The sequence below is a fragment of the Petromyzon marinus genome, chromosome 77 (genome assembly GCF_048934315.1).
Source record: "Petromyzon marinus isolate PM22_M1 ecotype Great Lakes invasive population chromosome 77, UKy_Petmar_22M1.pri1.0, whole genome shotgun sequence".
NCBI classification, from domain to species: Eukaryota; Metazoa; Chordata; class Hyperoartia; order Petromyzontiformes; family Petromyzontidae; genus Petromyzon; species Petromyzon marinus.
In genome coordinates this window covers 306,737-333,765 of record NC_133743.1, presented here as the reverse complement: position 1 = coordinate 333,765, position 27,029 = coordinate 306,737, and the positions used below count along the sequence as shown (strand labels likewise).

The 27,029-nt window shown below is 47.0% G+C and overlaps 1 protein-coding gene across 1 annotated transcript; it reads left to right on the top strand.

Moving 5' to 3' along the window:
* On the top strand, positions 1-26,131 carry LOC142907328 (IgGFc-binding protein-like). Its single transcript, XM_076056737.1, has 6 exons — positions 1-1,272; positions 11,795-11,939; positions 15,623-15,804; positions 18,423-18,573; positions 25,633-25,796; positions 25,998-26,131. The coding sequence occupies exons 1-6, from the start codon at positions 21-23 to the stop codon at positions 26,129-26,131; spliced, it is 2,028 nt and encodes a 675-aa protein (XP_075912852.1). The 5' UTR covers positions 1-20.
* Positions 26,132-27,029: the final 898 nt, after the last annotated feature.

Below are 27,029 nucleotides of genomic sequence, written 5' to 3'. Positions count from 1 at the left end.
TTGACCTCTCGTATGCACTGATGTTGTCATCACCGCTTGCAGGGAACGGAGCCGGGAGCAGTGTGGGACGTCAGCACTTCGGCGCATTTATGCCGAACTACAGGCGGATGGTCGACGCGCTTGTGGTGGACTTCGTCAGCTACAACAGCAGCGCTCAGGTCACCGTCTCGGTCCCCGCGGTGAACTTCTCGCAGACCGTCCTCCTGCCTCCCTTCTCCGTCGGCAATGTATCCATCCCGGTAACGGCAGAGATCAAAGAGAACGGCATCGTCACCAACAAGGTCGTGTCCGTTCGTTCTGACAGTGACATCTCAGTGTGGGGCATGTCCAAACGACTTGCAACAACCGATGGATTCATGATGATCCCTGGGCAGGAACTGGGAATAGAATATTACGTAGTCGCTCCTGTGTCTGGTGTCATAACCCGGAACGAATTTGCAATAATCAGTCCCTACAACAACGTGACGGTGCAGATTATTTTGAGCGGAAATGTTACATTCAACGGTGTGACGTACTCCAACGAACTGAACATCACTCTACAAGAGAACGAGGTCGTGCAGTTCCAAGGATCCTCTCTGACTGGGACCAGGGTACTTTCGAGTCAACCTGTGGCCGTGTTCAGTGGAGATCGGTTCATCGCTGTTCATACTTATTACAATTTTGTGACAGAGCAGCTCTTGCCAGTATCGCAGTGGGGCTCCTCTTACCTGGTCTTCCCTGTGTCCATCAAGTCAACAGACGACAGCGTCATCATCACCTCGCCTACAAGCGCGAGCGTCAGTGTCAATGTCAGTGTCGGTGGGAATTTCACAACCTACACGTTGACCAATTATGGACACATCAGCGTATCTGTATATGCAAACCAGACTTTGTCTATAAACTCATCTGTGAACGTAGGGGTCATGTACATTTGCCAGGGTGGGTCTACAACTCTAGGGTATTCCATGGACCCATTCCAGATGAGCATCATACCGACCAGCAAGTTCTCTAACAAGTACCTATTTGCGACTCAACCAGATTTTATAAACATTTTAATCGTGATCGCCAAGGATGCGGACAAATGTGGGATCGTCATCAACAACGGGACACTGTGCGATAAGATCCAGTGGGTCCGGACAAACGACCTCCAGTTCGTGGCCGGGGAGCTGAAACTGGGACTTGGGAATCAGCAGTTCCTGGTGGAACACGCGACTCAGACGTTCGGGCTCTACCTCTATGGGGTGGCATCCTACGACTCATTTGGCTACGTCCTCAGCTACGGCAACCTAAGAGGTAACTAAACGCTGAGCGTTGTTACGAGATCAGCCAGACTTGTAGCAAATCTAACTTCTACTGCTACGATTATTATTATTATTCCACTAACATACACGACGCCGTTACAACCCCCACCACCACCCTCGCCACGCCCCTCCCCAATTGTGACCTCGCCCACATTTGATTGGCTTCCTGTTACCGTGGTGCGATGAAGTCAAAACGTTCTTGCCATTACAGCCCCTCCCCCCCCCCCTGGTGGATGGGCTCATTTTGTGCACAACTTAAGTTCTCCCTAATATAAGTTATTTTCTTCTTTGGTTCTTTCAGTAAAGTCACGTAGAATGAGAATAAAATAATAAATTTTTAAAATAAAATAACACAATAATATTCTCACGACGTTTCGGCCACAACACAAGCGGCCTTCATCAGGTGAAGGGACGAGACTGTCTGGTAGGACAGCGCTAGAGTGAAAGAGCCACGTTCAGATCACGACCTTTAAGCTGTGTGAGAGGAAACAAAGCGCCTTGACAAAGGAATTAGCATATAATTTAGCATCTCATTCTACGTGACTTTACCGAAAGAACCAAAGAAGATGAATCATTGCAGTCACGAAAGCTTTAAATCGATAAGTTATTTTGGTTAGAACGCGTAAATATATAAACGTGTCGTTAAAACCCACCACTACCCGATACAGCCAACTGGTAGGGGTTGTCACGGAAACAGAACGTGCCAATTCGTCACCAGTACAGCACACCGGTGTGTTGGTGAGCCAAGCCACAACATTTACAATACGCCATCTAACAAAAAAACAACTCTATTATGGATGATTTTGGTCGCGAAAACCCACGTGTTAAAGCGACTGATGTTGTGTGAGGGGCAGAGGAGGCGCCTGCTGTGACTCGTCCACTTGGCTTGAGTATTTAATTGAGAAACTGGAATGCGCTGATGGCGGTTTCTCACATTTTGGCCTCGCACGGAGACCCAAAGATGTACAGATACCCACAGACTCCCACAGAGACTCCCACAGAGACTCACAAGGAGACCCCAGAGACGTACAGATACTCACGGACTCCCAACCATACCCCCAAAGACCCAGAGACCGATACAAACATATAGACCGATGATGAAACTAAACTGAAATTGCATTTTTTGCTAAACGCCTTTTCGGTTGCATCGCGTAACTAGAAACGTGCCTTCTAACGCGTCACCACGCGACAGCTGTCGCCTGATGAAGCTGGTTGTAATTATTGGCGAAACGTCGAACTCCGATTGTAAACATTGTGGATTTGCTCTCCGACATAGCGGTTAGTGGTGTACTCATATACTACATGATACACTACACTATACACTGCACTATACACGGCACTATACACGACACTATATACTGCACTATACACTACACTATACACTACACTATACACTACACTATACACTACACTATACACTACACTATACACTACACTATACACTAGTGCTGCATTAGTAACGAATTGGCACGTTCTGTTTATGTGACACTAAAAACTTTACTGATTGGCTGTGTCGGATGGTGGCGGGTTTAACAACACACTTATGGATTTACTCTCCAACACACCGGTGTGCTGTAGCATTTTACTTCACTATACACTACACTATACACTACACTACACACTGCACTATACACCATACTACATACCACACTAGTGCTGTATTAGTAACGAATTAGCCACTTTCTGTTCAGTGACACTAATCTCGGTACTAAAAAAACAACACCCTGGATGATATTTGCTCGCTCACGAAAGCGTTACCGACGCGTCAAACCTAACGCGGTTCATTCCCCCCCCCCCACCCCCCCCCCCCCGTCCGCTCCTGCCTCCTCTTCTTCCTCCTAACCCGCGTCGAGCACGAGGCATCTCCCCACCCCACCCCCGCGCTATCTTCAATGGATCGGTCTCAACACTCCCGCATCCTCTCCCCTCTCCCCACGCGGCGTCGTCCCTCTCACCACCCCACTTCCACGCCGCCCGCTCAACGCGCACCGTCTCACCACCCCGCCCCCCGCCCCGCCGCGCTCGCTTCCTCGTTCCCCGCACGCTCGAACCTTCCGAGGGGTCTCACACTTTTCGCGCCTCAACTTCCGCCGCCCCGGGTGGGGTGGAGAGGATTTCTGTACGCGAGCCCGGCCCCCCCCCTTTAGCGGGGGCCGGGCTCGCGACGCCAACGCCCGACCGCGTGGCGCCGGTGAAGTTCCGCCGCCGCTTGCCGCTCTCTGTCCGCGTCGGACGCGCGATTTGGTCGCTGGTGAAACTGGCACCGGGGGTGGCTCTGCCTCGCTGATTCTGCTGCCGTAGCCGGTGCAGGCTTGACCCGTGGATAGGGCGTTTGTGTAACACCAAGTCCTCTACCGATGGGACCTTTTCGTTTGTGCCGGTATCAAAGCGACACAAAGGTAAGTTTGGGTTTTCATAATTTTTTTTCTGGCATTAGCAAAACACGAGGTGCGCTAAGATTTTTTTAACGCCAAATAGGTGATACATTTTGCAAGGAGTGAAGTCTGCATTAACTACGCATGTACTCTTTGGTTCTATTCGGTAAAGTCACCACGTAGGTAAAAATAAAATAACAAAAAATCACGACGTTTCGGCCACAATACAAGTGGCCTTCATCAGGTGAAGGGACTGGACTGTCCAGAGGACAGCGTTGGAGTGAAGACAGCCATGCCCAGGTCGCGTCCTTTAAGCTGTGTGGGAGGAAACAAAAACGCCTTGACAAAGGAATTTGCATAACAATGATGTACTGGACCGGCACGGTGAGGGGGGGGGAGTATACATAATGTTGGTGTGAAAGGAAAATAAGCTGCTGTGAAAGTTTGGAATACACACTACTTGAGAAATAAAACCCCGCTAAAAGCGGACGACGCTTAAAGTTTGTCACTTCAAGAGGATGTTTTTTTCCCCTCCTGCTTAACGACCACCATGAAGGTGATTTTTTTTAATGTCGATCTCGTGGCCTTGTTCTCAAAAGTTGAACTCTCTCGCTTTGCCCTGATGTTGTCGTCACCGCTCGCAGGGAACGGAGCCGGGAGCAGTGTGGGACGTCAGTTCTTCGGCGCATTTATGCAGAACTACGTGGAGGTAGTCGACGCACTTGTGGTGGACTTCGCCAGCTACGACAGCAGCACTCAGGTCACCATCTCGGTCCCTGCGGTGAACTTCTCGCAGGCCGTCCTCCTGCCTCCCTTCTCCGTCGGCAATGTATCCATCCCGGTAACGGCAGAGATCGCAGAGAACGGCATCGTCACCAACAAGGTCGTGTCCGTTCGTTCCGACAGTGACATCTCAGTGTGGGGCATGTCCAAACGATCTGCAACAACCGATGGGTTCATGATGATCCCTGAGCAAGAGCTGGGAACAGAATATTACGTAGTCGCTCCTGTGTCTGGTTCGTCAACGAACGAATTCGCGATAGTCAGTCCCTACAACAACGTGACGGTGCAGATTATTTTGAGCGGAAATGTTATTTTCAACGGTGTGACGTACTCCAACAATCTGAACATCACTCTACAAGAGGACCAAGTCGTGCAGTTCCAAGGATCCGCTTTAACTGGGACCAGGGTACTTTCGAGTCAACCTGTGGCCGTGTTCAGTGGAGATCGGTGCATCGCAGTCCACACAGCCTGCAATTTTGTGACAGAGCAGCTCTTGCCAGTACGACAGTGGGGCTCCTCTTACCTGGTCTTCCCTGTGTCCATCAAGTCAACAAATGACAGCGTCATCATCACCTCGCCTTCAAGCGCGAGCATCAGAGTCAATGTCAGTGTCGATGGGAATTTCACAACCTACACGTTGACCAATTATGGTCGCATCAGCGTTCCTATATATGCAAACCAGACTTTGTCTATAAACTCATCTGTGAACGTAGGGGTCATGTACATTTGCCAGGGTGGGTCTACAACTCTAGGGTATTCCATGGATCCGTTCCAGATGAACATCATACCGACCAGCAAGTTCTCTAACATGTACCTGTTTGCGACTCAACCAGATTTTATAAACATTTTAATCGTGATCGTCAAGGATGCGGACAAATGTGGAATCGTCATCAACAACAAGACACTGTGCGATAAGATCCAGTGGGTCCGGACAAGCGACCTCCAGTTCGTGGCCGGGGAGCTGAACCTCGGAAGTGGGAATCAGAAGTTCCTGGTGGAACACGCGACTCAGACGTTTGGGCTCTACCTCTACGGGGTGGCATCCTACGACTCATTTGGCTACGTGCTCAGCTACGGCAACCTAAGAGGTAACTAAATGCTGAGCATTTGAAACACGATCAGCAAATCTAACTTCTACGATTATTATTATTCCACTAACATACACGACGCCGTTACAACCCCCACCACCACCCTCGCGAACGCCGCTCCCCAATTGTGACCTCGCCCACATTTGATTGGCTTCCTGTTACCGTGGTGTGAAGACGTCACGATGCCTGTGCCATTACAGCTCCTCCCCCCCTGGTGGATGGGCTGAGTCTGTGCACAACTCAAGTTGTGGGCTGGGCAGTGGCGGCGTCCGCTGTGACTCATCCACTTGGATTGAGTATTTAATTGACAGCGGCTTCTCCCGTTATGGCCTCGCATGGAGACCCAGAGATGTACAGATACCCATGGACGTCCACAGTGACCCATAGACTCCCACAGATACCCACAGACTCCTACAGAGACCCATAGACTTACAAAGAGACCAAGAGATGTACAGATACCCATGGACGTGAACAGTGACCCTCAGACTCCCACAGATACCCACAGACTCCTACGGAGATCCATAGACTTACAAAGAGACCAAGAGATGTACAGATACCCATGGACGTCCACAGTGACCCATAGACTCCCACAGATACCCACAGACTCCTACAGAGACCCATAGACTTACAAAGAGACCAAGAGATGTACAGACACCCATGGACGTGAACAGTGACCCTCAGACTCCCACAGATACCCACAGACTCCTACGGAGATCCATAGACTTACAAAGAGACCAAGAGATGTACAGATACCCATGGACGTCCACAGTGACCCACAGACTCCCACAGATACCCACAGACTCCTACAGAGACCAATAGACTTACAAAGAGACCAAGAGATGTACAGATACCCATGGACTTCCACTGAGACGCACAAACTCGTACAGATACCCACAGACTAATACAGGGACCCATGGACCTACAAAGAGACCCAGAGATGTACAGATACCATTGACTTCCAAAGAGACGCACATACTCGTACAGATACCCACAGACTAATACAGGGACCCATGGACCTACAAAGAGACCCAGAGATATACAGATACCCATGGACTTCCACAGAGATGCACAGACTCCCACAGATACCCACAGACTCCTACAGAGACCCATAGACTTACAAAGAGACCAAGAGATGTACAGATACCCATGGACGTCCACAGTGACCCACAGACTCCCACAGATACCCACAGACTCTCACAGAGACCCATGGACCTACCAAGAGACCCAGAGATATACAGATACCCATGGACTTCCACTGAGACCCACAGACTCGTACAGATACCCACAGACTAATACAGGGACCCATGGACCTACCAAGAGACCCAGAGATATACAGATACCCATGGACTTCCACAGAGACCCACAGACTCCCACAGATACCCAACAGACTCCTACAGAGACCCATAGACTTCCAAAGAGACCAAGAGATGTACAGACACCCATGGACGTCCACTGAGATGCACAGACTCGTACAGATACCCACAGACTAATACAGAGGCCCATGGACCTATAAAGAGACCCAGAGATATACAGATACCCATGGACTTCCACTGAGACCCACACACTCGTACAGATACCCACAGACTAATACAGGGACCCATGGACCTACCAAGAGACCCAGCGATATACAGATACCCATGGACGTCCACAGTGACCCACAGACTTCCACAGAGACCCACAGACTCCTACAGATACCCATGGACTTCCACAGAGACCCAGAGACTTATCTTCTTCCTCCACGCGTTTTCCCCACTCCACGTGGGGGCGTTCCTCCGCTCTCTTTGCCGACCTCCACGCCGCCCTGTTCCTGCGCCATCTCTCTTTCCGCTCCTTGGTTCACCACCACCACCACCACATCACATCACACCCACCACATCACACCCACCACATCACACCCACCACATCACACCCACCACATCACACCCACCACATCACATCACACCCACCACATCACACCCACCAGATCACATCCACCACATCACACCCACCACATCACACCACTACATCACACCACCACATCACATCCACCACATCACACCACCACATCACACACACCACATCACACCACCACAACACACCGACCACATCACACCACTACATCACACCACCACATCACACCCACCACATCACACCCACCACATTACACCCACCACATCACACCCACATCACACCACATCCACCACATCACACCACATCACACCACCACATCACACCCACCACATCACACCACCGCATCGCACTCACCAAATCGCACTCACCACATCACACCACCACATCGCACTCACCACATCACACCACCACATCACACCACTACATCACACCACCACATCGCACCCACCACATCACACCCACCACATCACACCACCACCACTACATCACACCACCACATCACACCACCGCATCGCACTCACCACATCGCACTCACCACATCACACCATACCACATCACACCACCGCATCACACCACCACATCACACCACTACATCACACCACCACATCACATCCACATCACACCACCACATCACACCCAGCACATCAAACCACCACATCACACCCACCACATCATACCACTACATCACACCACCACATCACACCCACCACATCACACCCACCACATCACACCACATCACACCACCACATCACACCACCGCATCGCACTCACCACATCGCACTCTCCACATCGCACTCACCACATCACACCACCACATCGCACTCACCACATCACACCACCACATCACACCACCACCACTACATCACACCACCACATCACACCATCACACCCACCACATCACACCACCACATCACACCACCACATCACACCCACCACATCACACCACCGCATCGCACTCACCACATCGCACCCACCACATCACACCACCACATCACACCACCACATCACACCACCACATCACACCACATCACACCCACCACATCACACCACCACATCACACCACCACATCACACCACCACATCGGACTCACCACATCACACCACCACCACTACATCACACCCACTACATCACATCCACCACATCACACGACTACATCACACCACCACATCACACCACATCACACCAGCACATCACACCCACCACATCACACCCACCACATCACACCACCGCATCGCACTCACAACATCGCACTCACCACATCACACCACCACATCACACCACTACATCACACCACCGCATCGCACCACCACATCACACCACCACATCACACCACCACATCACACCATACCACATCACACCACTACATCACACCACCACATCACACCACCACCACATCGCACTCACCACATCACACCACCACATCACACCACCACATCGCACCACCACATCACACCCACCACCACATCACACTGTAGACGCAGCTTTCCTGAACCAAAAAAATAAGCTACGCCTTAACTTGTGGGAGCAAAAAAGCCTGACGCGTTTTTGAGGTGTCTTAAGTCAAACTGTTTCCTTATTGCTTAGTTGCACAAAAACGAGCGTTTTCTAAAGTTAAATCATCGCCTGTTCACGTACTGTGCCACCTCGTGGCACGGTCAAAAGACTGCATCCACTCGCTCACCACGGCCCTTCTTGTAGCTCCCCGTTTATACTGTACAAACCGGAAGTGACGTCTGGGTTTAACCAACGGAGCGTCTAACCGCAGGGGGGTTTCTACACAGTTGGGATATTCCAAATGAAATATAACCAGTCCGTCAACAAATGTGTGACGGATGTACATCAAATGTATATACAGAAATAATACACTCACTTTCTGTCTTTTGACTCTTACACGCACCACCAAATCGCATCCACCACATCACACCACTACATCACACCCACCACATCACACCACTACATCACACCACCACGTCACACCACTACATCACACCACTACATCACACCACCACATCACACCACATCACACCACCACATCACACCATCACACCACCACATCACACCCACCACATCACACCACTACATCACACCACTACATCACACCACCACATCACACCCACTACATCACACCACTACATCACACCACTACATCACACCACTACATCACACCCACCACATCGCACCCACCACATCACACCCACCACATCACACCACTACATCACACCCACCACATCACACCACTACATCGCCCCCCCCCCCTCCCGCACCTCTTCTTCTGCCTTTCTTCCTCGCGATCCCCTTTCCATCAACTCGCATCGCTCGCCAGCCTCCAACCCACGCCATGTCCCTGTCGCCTCTCCCGCACGACCGAACCACACACAGAGCCCGTCGCTCTCTCCCTCTGTAGTGTAGTTTATAGTGTAGTGTAAAGTGTAGGGTGGTGTATAGTAGTGTAGTGTAAAGTGTAGGGTGGTGTATAGTAGTGTGGTGTATAGTAGAGTGGTGTAGTGTATAGTAGTGGGATGTATAGTGTAGTGTAAAGTGTAGGGTGGTGTATAGTAGTGTAGTGCATAGTGTAGTGTATAGTGTAGTGTATAGTGTAGTGTATAGTAGTGTGATGTATAGTGTAGTGTATAGTAGTGTAGTGTATAGTGTAGTGTATAGTAGTGTGGTGTATAGTAGTGTAGTGTATAGTGTAGTGTATAGTGTAGTGTATAGTAGTGTAGTGTATAGTAGTGTAGTGTATAGTGTAGTGTATAGTGTAGTGTATAGTGTAGTGTATAGTAGTGTAGTGTAGTGTATAGTGTAGTGTATAGTGTATAGTGTAGTGTATAGTAGTGTGGTGTATAGTGTAGTGTATAGTGTAGTGTATAGTAGTGTAGTGTATAGTAGTGTAGTGTATAGTAGTGTAGTGTATAGTAGTGTATAGTGTAGTGTATAGTGTAGTGTATAGTAGTGTAGTGTATAGTAGTCCATTGTATAGTGTAGTGTATAGTAGTGTAGTGTATAGTAGTGTAGTGTATAGTGTAGTGTATAGTGTAGTGTATAGTAGTGTAGTGTATAGTGTAGTGTATAGTAGTCTAGCAAACAGTAGTGTAGTGTATAGTAGTGTAGCATATAGTAGTGTGGTGTATAGTAGTGTAGTGTATAGTAGTGTAGTGTATTGTAGTGTAGTGTATAGTGTAGTGTATAGTAGTGTCATGTATAGTGTAGTGTAGTGTATAGTAGTGTAGTGTATAGTAGTGTAGCGTATAGTAGTGTGGTGTATAGTAGTGTAGTGTATAGTAGTGTAGTGTATAGTAGTGTAGTGTATAGTGTAGTGTATAGTAGTGTAGCGTATAGTAGTGTGGTGTATAGTAGTGTAGTGTATAGTGTAGTGTATTGTAGTGTAGTGTATAGTAGTGTGGTGTATAGAAGTGTAGTGTATAGTGTAGTGTATAGTAGTGTAGTGTATAGTAGTGTGTTGTATAGTAGTGTAGTATATAGTGTAGTGTATAGTAGTGTAGTGTATAGTAGTGTAGTGTATAGTAGTGTAGTGTATAGTAGTGTGGTGTATAGTAGTCTAGCAAATAGTAGTGTAGTGTATAGTAGTGTAGCAAATAGTAGTGTAGTATATAGTAGTGTCGTGTATAGTGTAGTGTATAGTGTAGTGTATAGTGTAGTGGAAAGTAGTGAAGTGTATAGTGTAGTGTATAGTAGTGTATTGTATAGTAGTGATGTGTATAGTGTAGTGTATAGTGTTGTGTATAGTGTAGTGTATAGCAGTGATGTGTATAGTGTAGTGTATAATAGTGTGGTGTATAGTAGTCTAGCAAATAGTAGTGTAGTGCACAGTAGTCTAGCAAATAGTAGTATAGTGTATAGTAGTGTCGTGTATAGTGTAGTGTATAGTGTAGTGTATAGTGTAGTGTATAGTGTAGTGGAAAGTAGTGAAGTGTATAGTGTAGTATATAGCAGTGATGTGTATAGTGTAGTGTATAGTAGTGTCGTGTATAGTGTAGTGTATAGTGTAGTGTATAGCAGTGATGTGTATAGTGTAGTGTATAGTCGTCTAGTGTATTGTCGTGTAGTGTATAGTGCAGCGTATATTAGTGACATGTATATTGTAGCGCGGTGTATAGTAGTGTATACTATAGTAGTAATGTGTATAGTGTAGTGTATAGTAGTGTATAGTAGTGTAGTGTATAGTGTAGTGTACAGTGTAGTGTATAGTGTAGCGTATATTACTGACGTGTACATTGTAGCGCGGTGTATAGCAGTGTATAGTGTGTAGCATCAACACATCTCTTGGTGACTCCGATGGTCATCCTCCGCCTCCCCCCCCCCCCCTTTGACGATTCGTCCGGTGAAAGTAACTAAAGAGTGGCCCGCGATGCCCTAGGCGGAGTCTGTCGCATCAACCCATCCGGCGCGAGCGGCACCGTCCGCTTCGCCGATTTGCTCGCGAGGCCCAACGTCGGTGACTGCCTCTGGACCATAACCGGCGGGCCGGGTACGGCCGTGATCCTTCGCTTCCAGACGTTCAGGTAAGCGGCGGTTGTGGGGGGAAGGGAGGGAAGGGAAGGGAGGGGATGTATAGGTGCACTCACTCTGGCCCACAGGTTCGCAACCACGCGTCACGAAACGCTTCGGGCTGTTAAGAGTCCGCTCCGCCGATGAGCACGGATGTCCCTCGTACACGACGGCGGTGGAGGTTCAACACAACGTGCACGTGTGCTCATGCTAGAGGGGGCGTAAGTGCGAACGTCGGTTTCACCACCTAGTAGGCTTTCCTCGCCAATGTCATCCATATTCTTGGTTCTTTCGGTAAAGTCACCACCACGTTAGATAGGGAAACAATAAAATATTGAAAATATAAAACAATAAAATTGTTATTCTTGGTTCTTTCGGTAAAGTCACCACATATAGAAGGGAAACAATAAAATAAAAAATATATATAAAACAATTAAAATTATTATACTTGGTTATTTCGGTAAAGTCACCACGTATAGAAGGGAAACAATAAAATAATAAAAATATTAAACAATAAAATTATTATTCTTGGTTCTTTCGGTAAAGTCACCACCACGTTAGATAGGGAAACAATAAAATAATGAAAATATAAAACAATAAAATTATTATTCTTGGTTCTTTCGGTAAAGTCACCACGTATAGAAGGGACACAATAAAATAATAAAAATATTAAACAATAAAATTATTATTATTGGTTCTTTCGGTAAAGTCACCACATATAGAAAGGAAACAATAAAATAATAAAAATATTAAACACAAAAATTATTATTCTTGGTTCTTTCGGTAAAGTGGAGGTAAAATAAGAAAAATATTAAACAATAAAATTATTTTGATTTAAAGCTTTCGTGACTGCAGTAATTCATATTCTTAGTTTTTTCGGTAAAGTCACGTTGAAGAGAAACAACAAAATAATAAAATAATTATAAAACAATAAAAAAATTATCACGACGTTTCGACCATAACTCAAACGGTTATGTTGTTTCTCTTCAACGTGACTTTACAGAAAAAACGAAGAATATAAATAAAATTATTATTATTGGTTCTTTCGGTAAAGTCACCACATATAGAAGGGAAACAATAAAATAATAAAAATATGAAACAATAAAATTATTATTCTTGGTTCTTTGGGTAAAGTCACCACGTTAGATAGGAAAACAATAAAATAATAAAAATATTAAACAATAAAATTATTATTCTTGGTTCTTTCGGTAAAGTCACCACGTATAGAAGGGAAACAATAAAATAATACAAATCTGAAACAATAAAATTATTATACTTGGTTCTTTCGGTAAAGTCACCACGTAGAAGGGAAACAATAAAATAATAAAAATATAAAACAATAAAATTATTATTCTTGGTTCTTTCGGTAAAGTCACCACGTTAGATAGGAAAACAATAAAATAATAAAAATATAAAACAATAAAATTATTATTCTTAGTTCTTTCGGTAAAGTCACCACGTAGAAGGGAAACAATAAAATATTAAAAATATAAAACAATAAAATTATTATTCTTGGTTCTTTCGGTAAAGTCACCACGTATAGAAGGGAAACAATTAAATAATACAAATATGAAACAATAACATTATTATACTTGGTTCTTTCGGTAAAGTCACCACGTAGAAGGGAAACAATAAAATATTAAAAATATAAAACAATAAAATTATTATTCTTGGTTCTTTCGGTAAAGTCACCACGTATAGAAGGGAAACAATAAAATAATAAAAATATGAAACAATAAAATTATTATACTTGGCTCTTTCGGTAAAGTCACCACGTAGAAGGGAAACAATAAAATATTAAAAATATAAAACAATAAAATTATTATTCTTGGTTCTTTCGGTAAAGTCACCACGTATAGAAGGGAAACAATAAAATAATAAAAATATGAAACAATAAAATTATTATACTTGGCTCTTTCGGTAAAGTCACCACGTAGAAGGGAAACAATAAAATAACAAAAATATTAAACAATAAAATTATTATTCTTGGTTATTTCGGTAAAGTCACCACGTTAGATAGGGAAACAATAAAATAATAAAAATATAAAACAATAAAATTATTAATCTTAGTTCTTTCGGTAAAGTCACCACGTATAGAAGGGAAACAATAAAATAATAAAAATATGAAACAATAAAATTATTATACTTGGTTCTTTCGGTAAAGTCACCACGTAGAAGGGAAACAATAAAATATTAAAAATATAAAACAATAAAATTATTATTCTTGGTTCTTTCGGTAAAGTCACCACGTATAGAAGGGAAACAATAAAATAATAACAATATGAAACAATAAAATTATTATACTTGGTTCTTTCGGTAAAGTCACCACGTAGAAGGGAAACAATGAAATCATAAAAATATATAACAAGAAAATTTTCACGACGTTTCGACTGCAACACAAGCAATCTTTTATCCGTAAGGTCACGAACCTTTCGAGGTTTCTCTCACGACGAGGTCATTCGTGCCGAATCTTTGACGCTCGCTCGTCCTCACAGTTTTGAAGCGTTTGCGGTCGTAACGGGAGCTCTGCTCAACGTAAAGCGTGGGTTTGACCCTTTCCGGCAATGCAGCTGCGGTTGCGATAAGATGTTAAAACACCAAACAGACGCGTGCTGCAAGGAATCACGTGCTGCATTAGCCACGTATGCTTGTGGTGAACATGCTCTGGTAGTGTATGATGATGATGATGATGATGCGTTGTCTCCGAAACTGATTGGTCCACGTCACCAGAGACGGCTTTCTTTAAGAGCCTAGTCGCAAACGGCGCTAGATCAGAGGACGCCAAAAAGGCGACCAGCACAAAGACAATGCCACTATCAATGGAATTGAGAGCAGCTGAATCACGGGAACTTCCTTGCCACTAGCAAAATACAAGAATACGTTTGACCCTGTCTGGCAATAAAACGACTGCGTTGAGATGTAAAAAAAAAACACCAAACAGAAAACTTTTTGCCAGGAATAATGTCACTGCGTTAGCCACGTAAACTTTGTGGTGAACACACAAGCTAAAACATTTTAACACGTAGTAGGCTTTCGCGACCAATATTATTCATGATGAAGGTTTTTGTTGGGTTAGATGGCGTTATTTATAAATGTGTTGTAACCCTCCACCATCCGACACGGCCAATCAGCAAAAAAAAAGTGTCACGTTGACAAAAGACAAAATAGTTCACTACTTTAGCCCACCGGTGTGTCGAAGAGTGAATCCACAACGTTTACAGTTTGAGTTGTACTGCGACGTTTCGCCGGTGATTTACATCCAGCATCATCGGGCAAATTTGCCGCCAGAATGGTAAAGCCCTCTCCACTTGCTCCCGGTCTTAAATAGACCAGCAGCAGGGTGACGTCATCATTTAACTCATTCAGGTGCAGTGATTTGAGGCTGAGGAGGGGCGGGGGGGGTATTGTAATCATATAAACTAAAACATGCTCTGGTAGTATATGATGATGATGATGATGACGCATTGTCTTTGAAACTGATTGTCCCACAACACCAGAGACGGCTTTATTTAGAGCCGAGTCTCAAACGGCGCCAGACCAGAGGACGACGCCGAAAGGCGACCAGCGCCAGGACAATGCCACCGTCGGGGCGTGTCACAGCAGCAGCTGTCCGCTGTCCGCTGTCCGCTGTCCGCTGTCCACTCTCCGCTGTCCGCTGTCCACTCTCCGCTGTCCGCTGTCCGCTGTCCGCGCGAAGTCTGCAGGCGGGTGCCGAGGTCGTCTATGTCTACGACGGGCCATCTGCGGACTCGCCGCTCCTGGGGAAGTACGCCGGCGACGGAGTCCCAGCTCCCATCATCTCGTCCTCCAACGCCTTGTCCGTGAGGGCCACGTACGACACGCGGGGAATCGCCGGCAACTTCAGCGCGTTTTACAGGGGTGAGTTTAATTTGTCTGTCTGTCTGTCTGTTTGTTTGTCTGTCTGTTTGTTTGTCTGTTTGTCTGTCTGTCTGTCTGTTTGTCTGTCTGTTTGTCTGTTTGTCTGTCTGTCTGTTTGTGTGTCTGTTTGTTTGTCTGTTTGTCTGTCTGTCTGTCTGTTTGTTTGTCTGTCTGTCTGTCTGTGTATCTGTCTGTCTGTCTGTCTGTGTGTCTGTGTGTCTGTCTGTCTGTCTTGCTGCGATGACGCTGCGAGGCCCCTCGCTTGACTCGTTGAGCGCTCCCACGTGGCGGCGAGACTCCGGCGGGACTCACGAGAGGGCCGAGGCTTCCGTTCCGCGTCGCTGCGCCAGGGGGTGGGGTGGGGGGAGAGGCTCGGCCACCTTCCGATGTTAGTTGATGTTTTGGGCTCTCTGATTTTACATTAACCGGTTTCATTTCTCACCCTAACACGGCCGCTGAGCTCACCGAGCTCGAGGTTTTGGTTTTTTTTGCTTTGCGGTCCTCCATTAACGTGCCGATCTCTCACAGGAACACACCAATATGTCACATTAACATGCCAATATGTCACATTAACATGCCAATCGCTCACATTAACACGCCAATCTCTCACATTAACACGCCAATATCTGACATTAGCGTGCCAATATCTCACACTAACATGCCAATATCTCACGTTAACAAACCAATATCTCACATTAACGTGCCAATATCTCACACTAACGTACCTATCTCTCACAGGAACACACCAATATGTCACATTAACATGCCAATATGTCACATTAACACGCCAATATCTGACATTAACGTGCCAATATCTCACACTAACGTGCCGATCTCTCACAGGAACACGCCAATATCTCACATTAACATGCCAATATTTCACATTAACATTCCAATCTCTCACATTAACATGCCAATATCTTACATTAACGTGCCAATATCTCACATTAACACGCCAATATCTCACATTAACACACCAATATCTCACATTAACGTGCCAATATCTCACATTAACATTCCAATCTCTCACATTAACATGCCAATATCTCACATTAACGTGCCAATATCTCACATTAACACGCCAATATCTCACATTAACACACCAATATCTCACATTAACGTGCCAATATCTCACATTAACGTGCCGATCTCTCACAGGAACACGGCCACCTCAGGGTGCCCGCCTTGGACCCCGCTCAACGATCTCACGTCAACTTGCTGACTCTTACCGGGCAGCCCTTTCAGTTTCAGTTTTTTTTGGCGTAGCCCTGTGAGCCATTCGGCTCTTGAATCGGAGTGCAACCCCACAACAAACAACAAAGAAAAACAAAAACACGAACAATAAAAAACATCTTAAAGTGACTTTGGGTTGACTGTGCAAAACAGAAAATCCATGGGGGAAAAAAAAAAAACAGCAAAAAATATTCCTGAAAAAAGCACCGTGTACACCACCAATGCCGTGTGAAAAAAATCCCAGTGGGAATGCAAGTCAAACAACAACAACAACTTTCGATTTGAAGCTTTCGTGACTGCAAGGATTCATCTTCTTTGGTTCCTTCGGTAAAGTCACCACCACGTAGAATGAGAATAAAATAATAAATTGATAAAATAAAATAACACAGTAAAATTCTCACGACGTTTTGGGCCACAACACAAGCGGCCTTCATCAGGTGAAGGGACGAGGGACGAGACTGTCTGGAGGGCAGTCTCGTCAGCGCTGTCCTCCAGACAGTCTCGTCCCTTCACCTGATGAAGGCCGCTTGTGTTGTGGCCGAAACGTCGTGAGAATTTTATTGCATCATTTTATTTTATCAATTTATTATTTTATTCTCATTCTACGTGGTGGTGACTTTACCGAAAGAACCAAAGAAGATGAATCCTTGCAGTCACGAATGCCTGAAATCGAAATCATCATCATCAGGTTATTGTTTCCCTTCTACGTGACTTTACCGAAAGAACCAAAGAATATGAATCCTATAGTGACGAAAGCTTGAAATCGAAATCATCATCAGGTTATTGTTTCCCTTCTACGTGACTTTACCGAAAGAACCAAAGAAGATGAATCTTTGCAGTCATGAAAGCTTTAAATCGAACGTTTGCGTTGTGATCGATACGTCATCGTTTTTATTTTTTTACTTTTTGTTATCTTTTCCATTCGCACCTTTCTCCATGGTTCTTTCGGTAAAAGCCACGTGGGGTATAAAACAAAATAAACAAATCACGATTTTTCCCACCTGATGACGGACTTCTTGTGCTTGCGCCCGAAACGTCGTGATCTATTTTATTTTTTTTCTATACCTGCGCGATGACTTTGCCGAAAGACCCAAAGAATACGGCATCTATACATTCACGCGATCTAAGCCCACCCCACCCCACCCCCCCCACCCCCGCTCCCCACAAATAAAACCAGCTATGGCTGTGGGACCGGGCCTGTTTTCATTAATTATTTCGGTTAAACAAAAAAAAACATACGTCTATATATATGTTGGCAAAACATTGTTATTGATATTAAAGATGGGGAAAAGGGGCCATATACAACACCCCACCCCCCAGAAATAACACCTGCATCACGGAAATATGAATGCGTCGTAACCCTCCACCACCTCCACCACCGCCAGTGGGGTCACCGTGCAGGGAGACGCTCGTCGGCGGCCAGGGGTCGCTGTCGTCGTCCAACTTCTCCGCGGCCGGCGAGAGGAGCGCCCTGTGCCGGTGGACCGTCCAGGTGGACCCCAGATACGAGGTCAAGCTGAGGTTCCAGCAATTCAAGTGAGCTCTCGATTGGGGAGGGGCGCGGTGGACCCCACAGATACCAGGTCAAGCTGAGGTTCCAGCAATTCAAGTGAGCTCTCGATTTGGGAGGGGCGCAGTGGACCCCATAGATACCAGGTCAAGCTGAGGTTCCAGCAATTCAAGTGAGCTCTCTATTGGGGAGGGGCGGTGTGGACCCCACAGATACCAGGTCAAGCTGAGGTTCCAGCAATTCAAGTGAGCTCTCGATTGGGGAGGGGCGCGGTGGACCCCACAGATACCAGGTCAAGCTGAGGTTCCAGCAATTCAAGTGAGCTCTCGATTTGGGAGGGGCGCGGTGGACCCCATAGATACCAGGTCAAGCTGAGGTTCCAGCAATTCAAGTGAGCTCTCGATTGGGGAGGGAAGGGGTGGACCCCACAGATACCAGGTCAAGCTGAGGTTCCAGCAATTCAAGTGAGCTCTCGATTGGGGAGGGGCGGTGTGGACCCCACAGATACCAGGTCAAGCTGAGGTTCCAGCAATTCAAGTGAGCTCTCGATTGGGTAGGGGCGCGGTGGACCCCACAGATACCAGGTCAAGCTGAGGTTCCAGCAATTCAAGTGAGCTCTCGATTGGGGAGGGGCGGGGTGGACCCCACAGATACCAGGTCAAGCTGAGGTTCCAGCAATTCAAGTGAGCTCTCGATTGGGGAGGGGCGGGGTGGACCCCACAGATACCAGGTCAAGCTGAGGTTCCAGCAATTCAAGTGAGCACTTGATTTGGGAGGGTCCGTGTGGACCCCACAGATACCAGGTCAAGCTGAGGTTCCAGCAATTCAAGTGAGCTCTCGATTGGGGAGGGGCCGTGTGGACCCCACAGATACCAGGTCAAGCTGAGGTTCCAGCAATTCAAGTGAGCTCTCGATTGGGGAGGGGCGCGGTGGACCCCACAGATACCAGGTCAAGCTGAGGTTCCAGCAATTCAAGTGAGCTCTCGATTGGGGAGGGAAGGGGTGGACCCCACAGATACCAGGTCAAGCTGAGGTTCCAGCAATTCAAGTGAGCTCTCGATTGGGGAGGGGCCGTGTGGACCCCACAGATACCAGGTCAAGCTGAGGTTCCAGCAATTCAAGTGAGCTCTCGATTGGGGAGGGGCGCGGTGGACCCCACAGATACCAGATCAAGCTGAGGTTCCAGCAATTCAAGTGAGCTCTCGATTGGGGAGGGGCGGTGTGGACCCCACAGATACCAGGTCAAGCTGAGGTTCCAGCAATTCAAGTGAGCTCTCGATTGGGGAGGGGCGCGGTGGACCCCACAGATACCAGGTCAAGCTGAGGTTCCAGCAATTCAAGTGAGCTCTCGATTTGGGAGGGGCGCAGTGGACCCCATAGATACCAGGTCAAGCTGAGGTTCCAGCAATTCAAGTGAGCTCTCTATTGGGGAGGGGCGGTGTGGACCCCACAGATACCAGGTCAAGCTGAGGTTCCAGCAATTCAAGTGAGCTCTCGATTGGGGAGGGGCGCGGTGGACCCCACAGATACCAGGTCAAGCTGAGGTTCCAGCAATTCAAGTGAGCTCTCGATTTGGGAGGGGCGCGGTGGACCCCATAGATACCAGGTCAAGCTGAGGTTCCAGCAATTCAAGTGAGCTCTCGATTGGGGAGGGAAGGGGTGGACCCCACAGATACCAGGTCAAGCTGAGGTTCCAGCAATTCAAGTGAGCTCTCGATTGGGGAGGGGCGGTGTGGACCCCACAGATACCAGGTCAAGCTGAGGTTCCAGCAATTCAAGTGAGCTCTCGATTGGGTAGGGGCGCGGTGGACCCCACAGATACCAGGTCAAGCTGAGGTTCCAGCAATTCAAGTGAGCTCTCGATTGGGGAGGGGCGGGGTGGACCCCACAGATACCAGGTCAAGCTGAGGTTCCAGCAATTCAAGTGAGCTCTCGATTGGGGAGGGGCGGGGTGGACCCCACAGATACCAGGTCAAGCTGAGGTTCCAGCAATTCAAGTGAGCACTTGATTTGGGAGGGTCCGTGTGGACCCCACAGATACCAGGTCAAGCTGAGGTTCCAGCAATTCAAGTGAGCTCTCGATTGGGGAGGGGCCGTGTGGACCCCACAGATACCAGGTCAAGCTGAGGTTCCAGCAATTCAAGTGAGCTCTCGATTGGGGAGGGGCGCGGTGGACCCCACAGATACCAGGTCAAGCTGAGGTTCCAGCAATTCAAGTGAGCTCTCGATTGGGGAGGGAAGGGGTGGACCCCACAGATACCAGGTCAAGCTGAGGTTCCAGCAATTCAAGTGAGCTCTCGATTGGGGAGGGGCCGTGTGGACCCCACAGATACCAGGTCAAGCTGAGGTTCCAGCAATTCAAGTGAGCTCTCGATTGGGGAGGGGCGCGGTGGACCCCACAGATACCAGATCAAGCTGAGGTTCCAGCAATTCAAGTGAGCTCTCGATTTGGGAGGGGCGCGGTGGACCCCATAGATACCAGGTCAAGCTGAGGTTCCAGCAATTCAAGTGAGCTCTCGATTGGGGAGGGGCCGTGTGGACCCCACAGATACCAGGTCAAGCTGAGGTTCCAGCAATTCAAGTGAGCTCTCGATTGGGGAGGGGCCGTGTGGACCCCACAGACACCAGGTCAAGCTGAGGTTCCAGCAATTCAAGTGAGCTCTCGATTGGGGAGGGGCGGTGTGGACCCCACAGATACCAGGTCAAGCTGAGGTTCCAGCAATTCAAGTGAGCTCTCGATTTGGGAGGGGCGCAGTGGACCCCATAGATACCAGGTCAAGCTGAGGTTCCAGCAATTCAAGTGAGCTCTCGATTGGGGAGGGGCGGTGTGGACCCCACAGATACCAGGTCAAGCTGAGGTTCCAGCAATTCAAGTGAGCTCTCGATTGAGGAGGGGCGGTGTGGACCCCACAGATACCAGGTCAAGCTGAGGTTCCAGCAATTCAAGTGAGCTCTCGATTGGGGAGGGGCCGTGTGGACCCCACAGATACCAGGTCAAGCTGAGGTTCCAGCAATTCAAGTGAGCTCTCGATTGGGGAGGGGCCGTGTGGACCCCACAGACACCAGGTCAAGCTGAGGTTCCAGCAATTCAAGTGAGCTCTCGATTGGGGAGGGAAGGGGTGGACCCCACAGATACCAGGTCAAGCTGAGGTTCCAGCAATTCAAGTGAGCTCTCGATTTGGTGAACGGCACACGTGGGTCGCGGTTAGAAGTTCGGCACGCGCTGGGCAGCTGTACGCGACTACGCTGCACTATAGGGCTGCACGCGGCTATATGCGACAGTACGTGCGTGTGTACGCGTGTGTGTGTGTACCTGTGTGCGTGTGTACGTGTGTGTGTGTGTGCTATATAATATACTATACACGGCATTGCTATACACTACACTACCCATGACTATTCACTTCTATACATGCTACACTACACACTACACGTGCTCGTACATGCTACACTACACATACTCGTACATGCTACACTACACACACTCGTACATGCTACACTACACACTACACATACTCGTACATGCTATACTACACACCACACATACTCGTGCATGCTACACTACACACTACACGTGCTCGTACATGCTACAATACACACCACACACACTCGTACATGCTACACTACACACTACACATACTCGTACATGCTACACTACACACTACACATACTCGTACATGCTACACTACACATACTCGTACATGCAACACTACACACTACACATACTCGTACATGCTACACTACACACTATACGTGCCCGTACATGCTACACCACACATACTCGTACATGCTACACTACACACTACACATACTCGTACATGCTACACTACACACACTCGTACATGCTACACTACACACTACACATACTCGTACATGCTACACCACACACACTCGTACATGCTACACCACACATACTCGTTCATGCTACACTACACACTACCCGTGCTCGTACATGTTACACTACACACTACAAATACTCGTACATGCTACACCACACACACTCGTACATGCTACACTACACACTACACATACTCGTACATGCTATACTACACACCACACATACTCGTGCATGCTACACTACACACTACACGTGCTCGTACATGCTACAATACACACCACACACACTCGTACATGCTACACTACACACTACACATACTCGTACATGCTACACTACACACTACACATACTCGTACATGCTACACTACACATACTCGTACATGCAACACTACACACTACACATACTCGTACATGCTACACTACACACTATACGTGCCCGTACATGCTACACCACACATACTCGTACATGCTACACTACACACTACACATACTCGTACATGCTACACTACACACACTCGTACATGCTACACTACACACTACACATACTCGTACATGCTACACCACACACACTCGTACATGCTACACCACACATACTCGTTCATGCTACACTACACACTACCCGTGCTCGTACATGTTACACTACACACTACAAATACTCGTACATGCTACACCACACATACTCGTACATGCTACACTACACATACTCGTACATGCTACACTACACATACTCGTACATGCTACACTACACATACTCGTACATGCTACACTACACACTACACATACTCGTACATGCTACACTACACATACTCGTACATGCTACACTACACACACTCGTACATGCTACACTACACACTACACATACTCGTAAATGCTACACCACACACACTCGTACATGCTACACTACACACTACACGTGCTCGTACATGCTACACTACACACTACACATACTCGTACATGCTACACTACACATACTCGTACATGCTACACTACACACACTCGTACATGCTACACTACACACTACACATACTCGTACATGCTACACCACACACACTCGTACATGCTACACTACACACTACACGTGCTCGTACATGCTACACTACACACTACACATACTCGTACATGCTACACTACACATACTCGTACATGCTACACTACACACACTCGTACATGCTACACTACACATACTCGTACATGCTACACTACACACACTCGTACATGCTACACTACACATACTCGTACATGCTACACCACACACACTCGTACATGCTACACTACACACTACACGTGTTCGTACATGTTACGCTACACACTACACATACTCGTACATGCTACACTACACACTACACGTGCTCGTACATGCTACACTACACACTACACATACTCGTACATGTTACACTACACATGCTCGTACATGCTACACTACACACACTACACATACTCGTACATGCTACACTACACATACTCGTACATGCTACACTACACACACTACACATACTCGTACATGCTACACTACACATACTCGTACATGCTACACTACACACACTCGTACATGCTACACTACACACCACACATACTCGTACATGCTACAATACACACCACACACACTCGTACATGCTACACTACACACTACACATACTCGTGCATGCTACACTACACACTACACATACTCGTACATGCTACACTACACATACTCGTACATGCTACACTACACACTACACATACTCGTATATGATACACTACACATACTCGTACATGCTACACCACACATACTCGTACATGCCACACTACACATACTCGTACATGCTACACCACACATACTCGTACATGCTACACCACACACGCTCGTACATGCTACACTACACACTACACGTGCTCGTACATGTTACACTACACACTACACATACTCGTACATGTTACACTACACACACTCGTACATGCTACACCACACACACTCGTACATGCTACACTACACATACTCGTACATGCTACACTACACACCACACACACTCGTACATGCTACACTACACATACTCGTACATGCTACACCACACACACTCGTACATGTTACACTACACACCATACACACTCGTACATGCTACACTACACACTACACATACTCGTACATGCTACACCACACATACTCGTACATGCTACACTACACATACTCGTACATGCTACACTACACATACTCGTACATGCTACACTACACATACTCGTACATGCTACACTACACATACTCGTACATGCTACACTACACATACTCGTACATGCTACACCACACATACTCGTACATGCTACACTACACATACTCGTACATGCTACACTACACATACTCGTACATGCTACACTACACATACTCGTACATGCTACACTACACATACTCGTACATGCTACACCACACATACTCGTACATGCTACACTACACACACTCGTACATGCTACACTACACACACTCGTACATGCTACACTACACACACTCGTAAATGCTACACTACACACTACACATACTCGTACATGCTACACCACACGTGCTCGTACATGCTACACTACACACTACACGTGCTCGTACATGTTACACTACACATACTCGTACATGCTACACTACACACTACACGTGCTCGTACATGTCACACTACACATACTCGTACATGCTACACTACACATACTCGTACATGCTACACTACACACTACACATACTCGTACATGCTACACTACACACACTCGTACATGCTACACTACACACACTCGTACATGCTACACTACACACTACACGTGCTCGTACATGCTACACTACACACTACACATACTCGTACATGCTACACTACACATACTCGTACATGCTACACTACACATACTCGTACATGCTACACTACACACTACACACACTCGTACATGCTACACTACACACTACACGTGCCCGTACATGCTACACCACACATACTCGTACATGCTACACTACACACTACACATACTCGTACATGCTACACTACACACTACACACGCTCGTACATGCTACACTACGTACCACACGTGCTCGTACATGCTACACTACACACTACACATACTCGTACATGCTACACTACACACCACACGTGCTCGTACATGCTACACTACACACACTCGTACATGCTACACTACACACTACACGTGCTCGTACATGCTACACTACACACACTCGTACATGCTACACTACGCACCACACGTGCTCTAACATGCTACGCCACACAACCCTCGCTCTCCCACCGCCGCAGCTTGTCTTCCGACCCCGACTGCGTGGACGAGTCGCTGACCGTCTACGACGACAACGGCGACTCGCTGGGCGTGTTCTGCGGCGGCGGCGTCGTGAGACCGCCCGGCCTGCGCTCGTCCGCCAACAGACTCCACCTCGTGCTCGACTCTCTGTGGGGGCTTCAAGGTGGGGCCACGGGGGGAGGGGAGGGGAGGGGGAAGGGGGGTGGGTGGTGTCCGCCATGTTCCCCTTCTCCTCTGCGAGGGAGCGGGAGTTGAGGGGTGGGACGGACAGATTCAACTAAATTGACGACAATAACAACAACAACAACAACGATCACAACAACAACACTAATGACGTTAGGGAGGTTGTGTCGTCGGTCCTCAGGAGGAGTGAGGGGACCTCCACAACAGCCAAGCACCAGGGCTGTGCGAAAGTTTATTCGCGTCCTTCGGGAGGGCAGTGGCACGTCTGTGATAACGATCAGACACGCGTCACCCTCATCACCCTCCATGTCTTAGGCAGCGTCACAAATCTCACACAAATCTTACTCAGCGTCACAAATCTCACACAAATCTTACTCAGCGTCACAAATCTCACACAAATCTTACTCAGCATCACAAATCTCACACAAATCTTACTCAGCATCACAATTATCACGCAAATCTTAATCAGCGTCACAAATCTCACACAAATCTTACTCAGCGTCACAAACCTCACACATATCTTACTCAGCGTCACAAATCTCACACAAATCTTACTCAGCATCACAAATCTCACACAAATCTTACTCAGCGTCACAAATCTCACACAAATCTTACTCAGCGTCACAAATCTCACACAAATCTTACTCAGTATCCCAAATCTCACACAAATCTTACTCAGCATCACAATTATCACGCAAATCTTAATCAGCATCACAAATCTCACACAAATCTTACTCAGTGTCACAAATCTCACACAAATCTTTCTCAGCGTGACAAATCTCACACAAATCTTTCTCAGCATCACAAATCTCACACAAATCTTACTCGGCGTCACAAATCTCAAACAAATCTTACTCAGCGTCACAAATCTCACGCAAATCTTACTCAGCGTCACAAGTCTCACACAAATCTTATTCAGCGTCATAAATCTCACGCAAATCTTACTCAGCGTCACAAATCTCACGCAAATCTTACTCAGCATCACAAATCTCACGCAAATCTTACTCAGCGTCACAAATCTCACACAAATCTTACTCAGCATCACAAATCTCACACAAATCTTACTCAGCGTCATAAATCTCACACAAATCTTACTCAGCGTCACAAATCTCACACAAATCTTATTCAGCGTGACAAATCTCACACAAATCTTACTCAGCGTGACAAATCTCATACAAATCTTTCTCAGCGTCACAAATCTCACACAAATCTT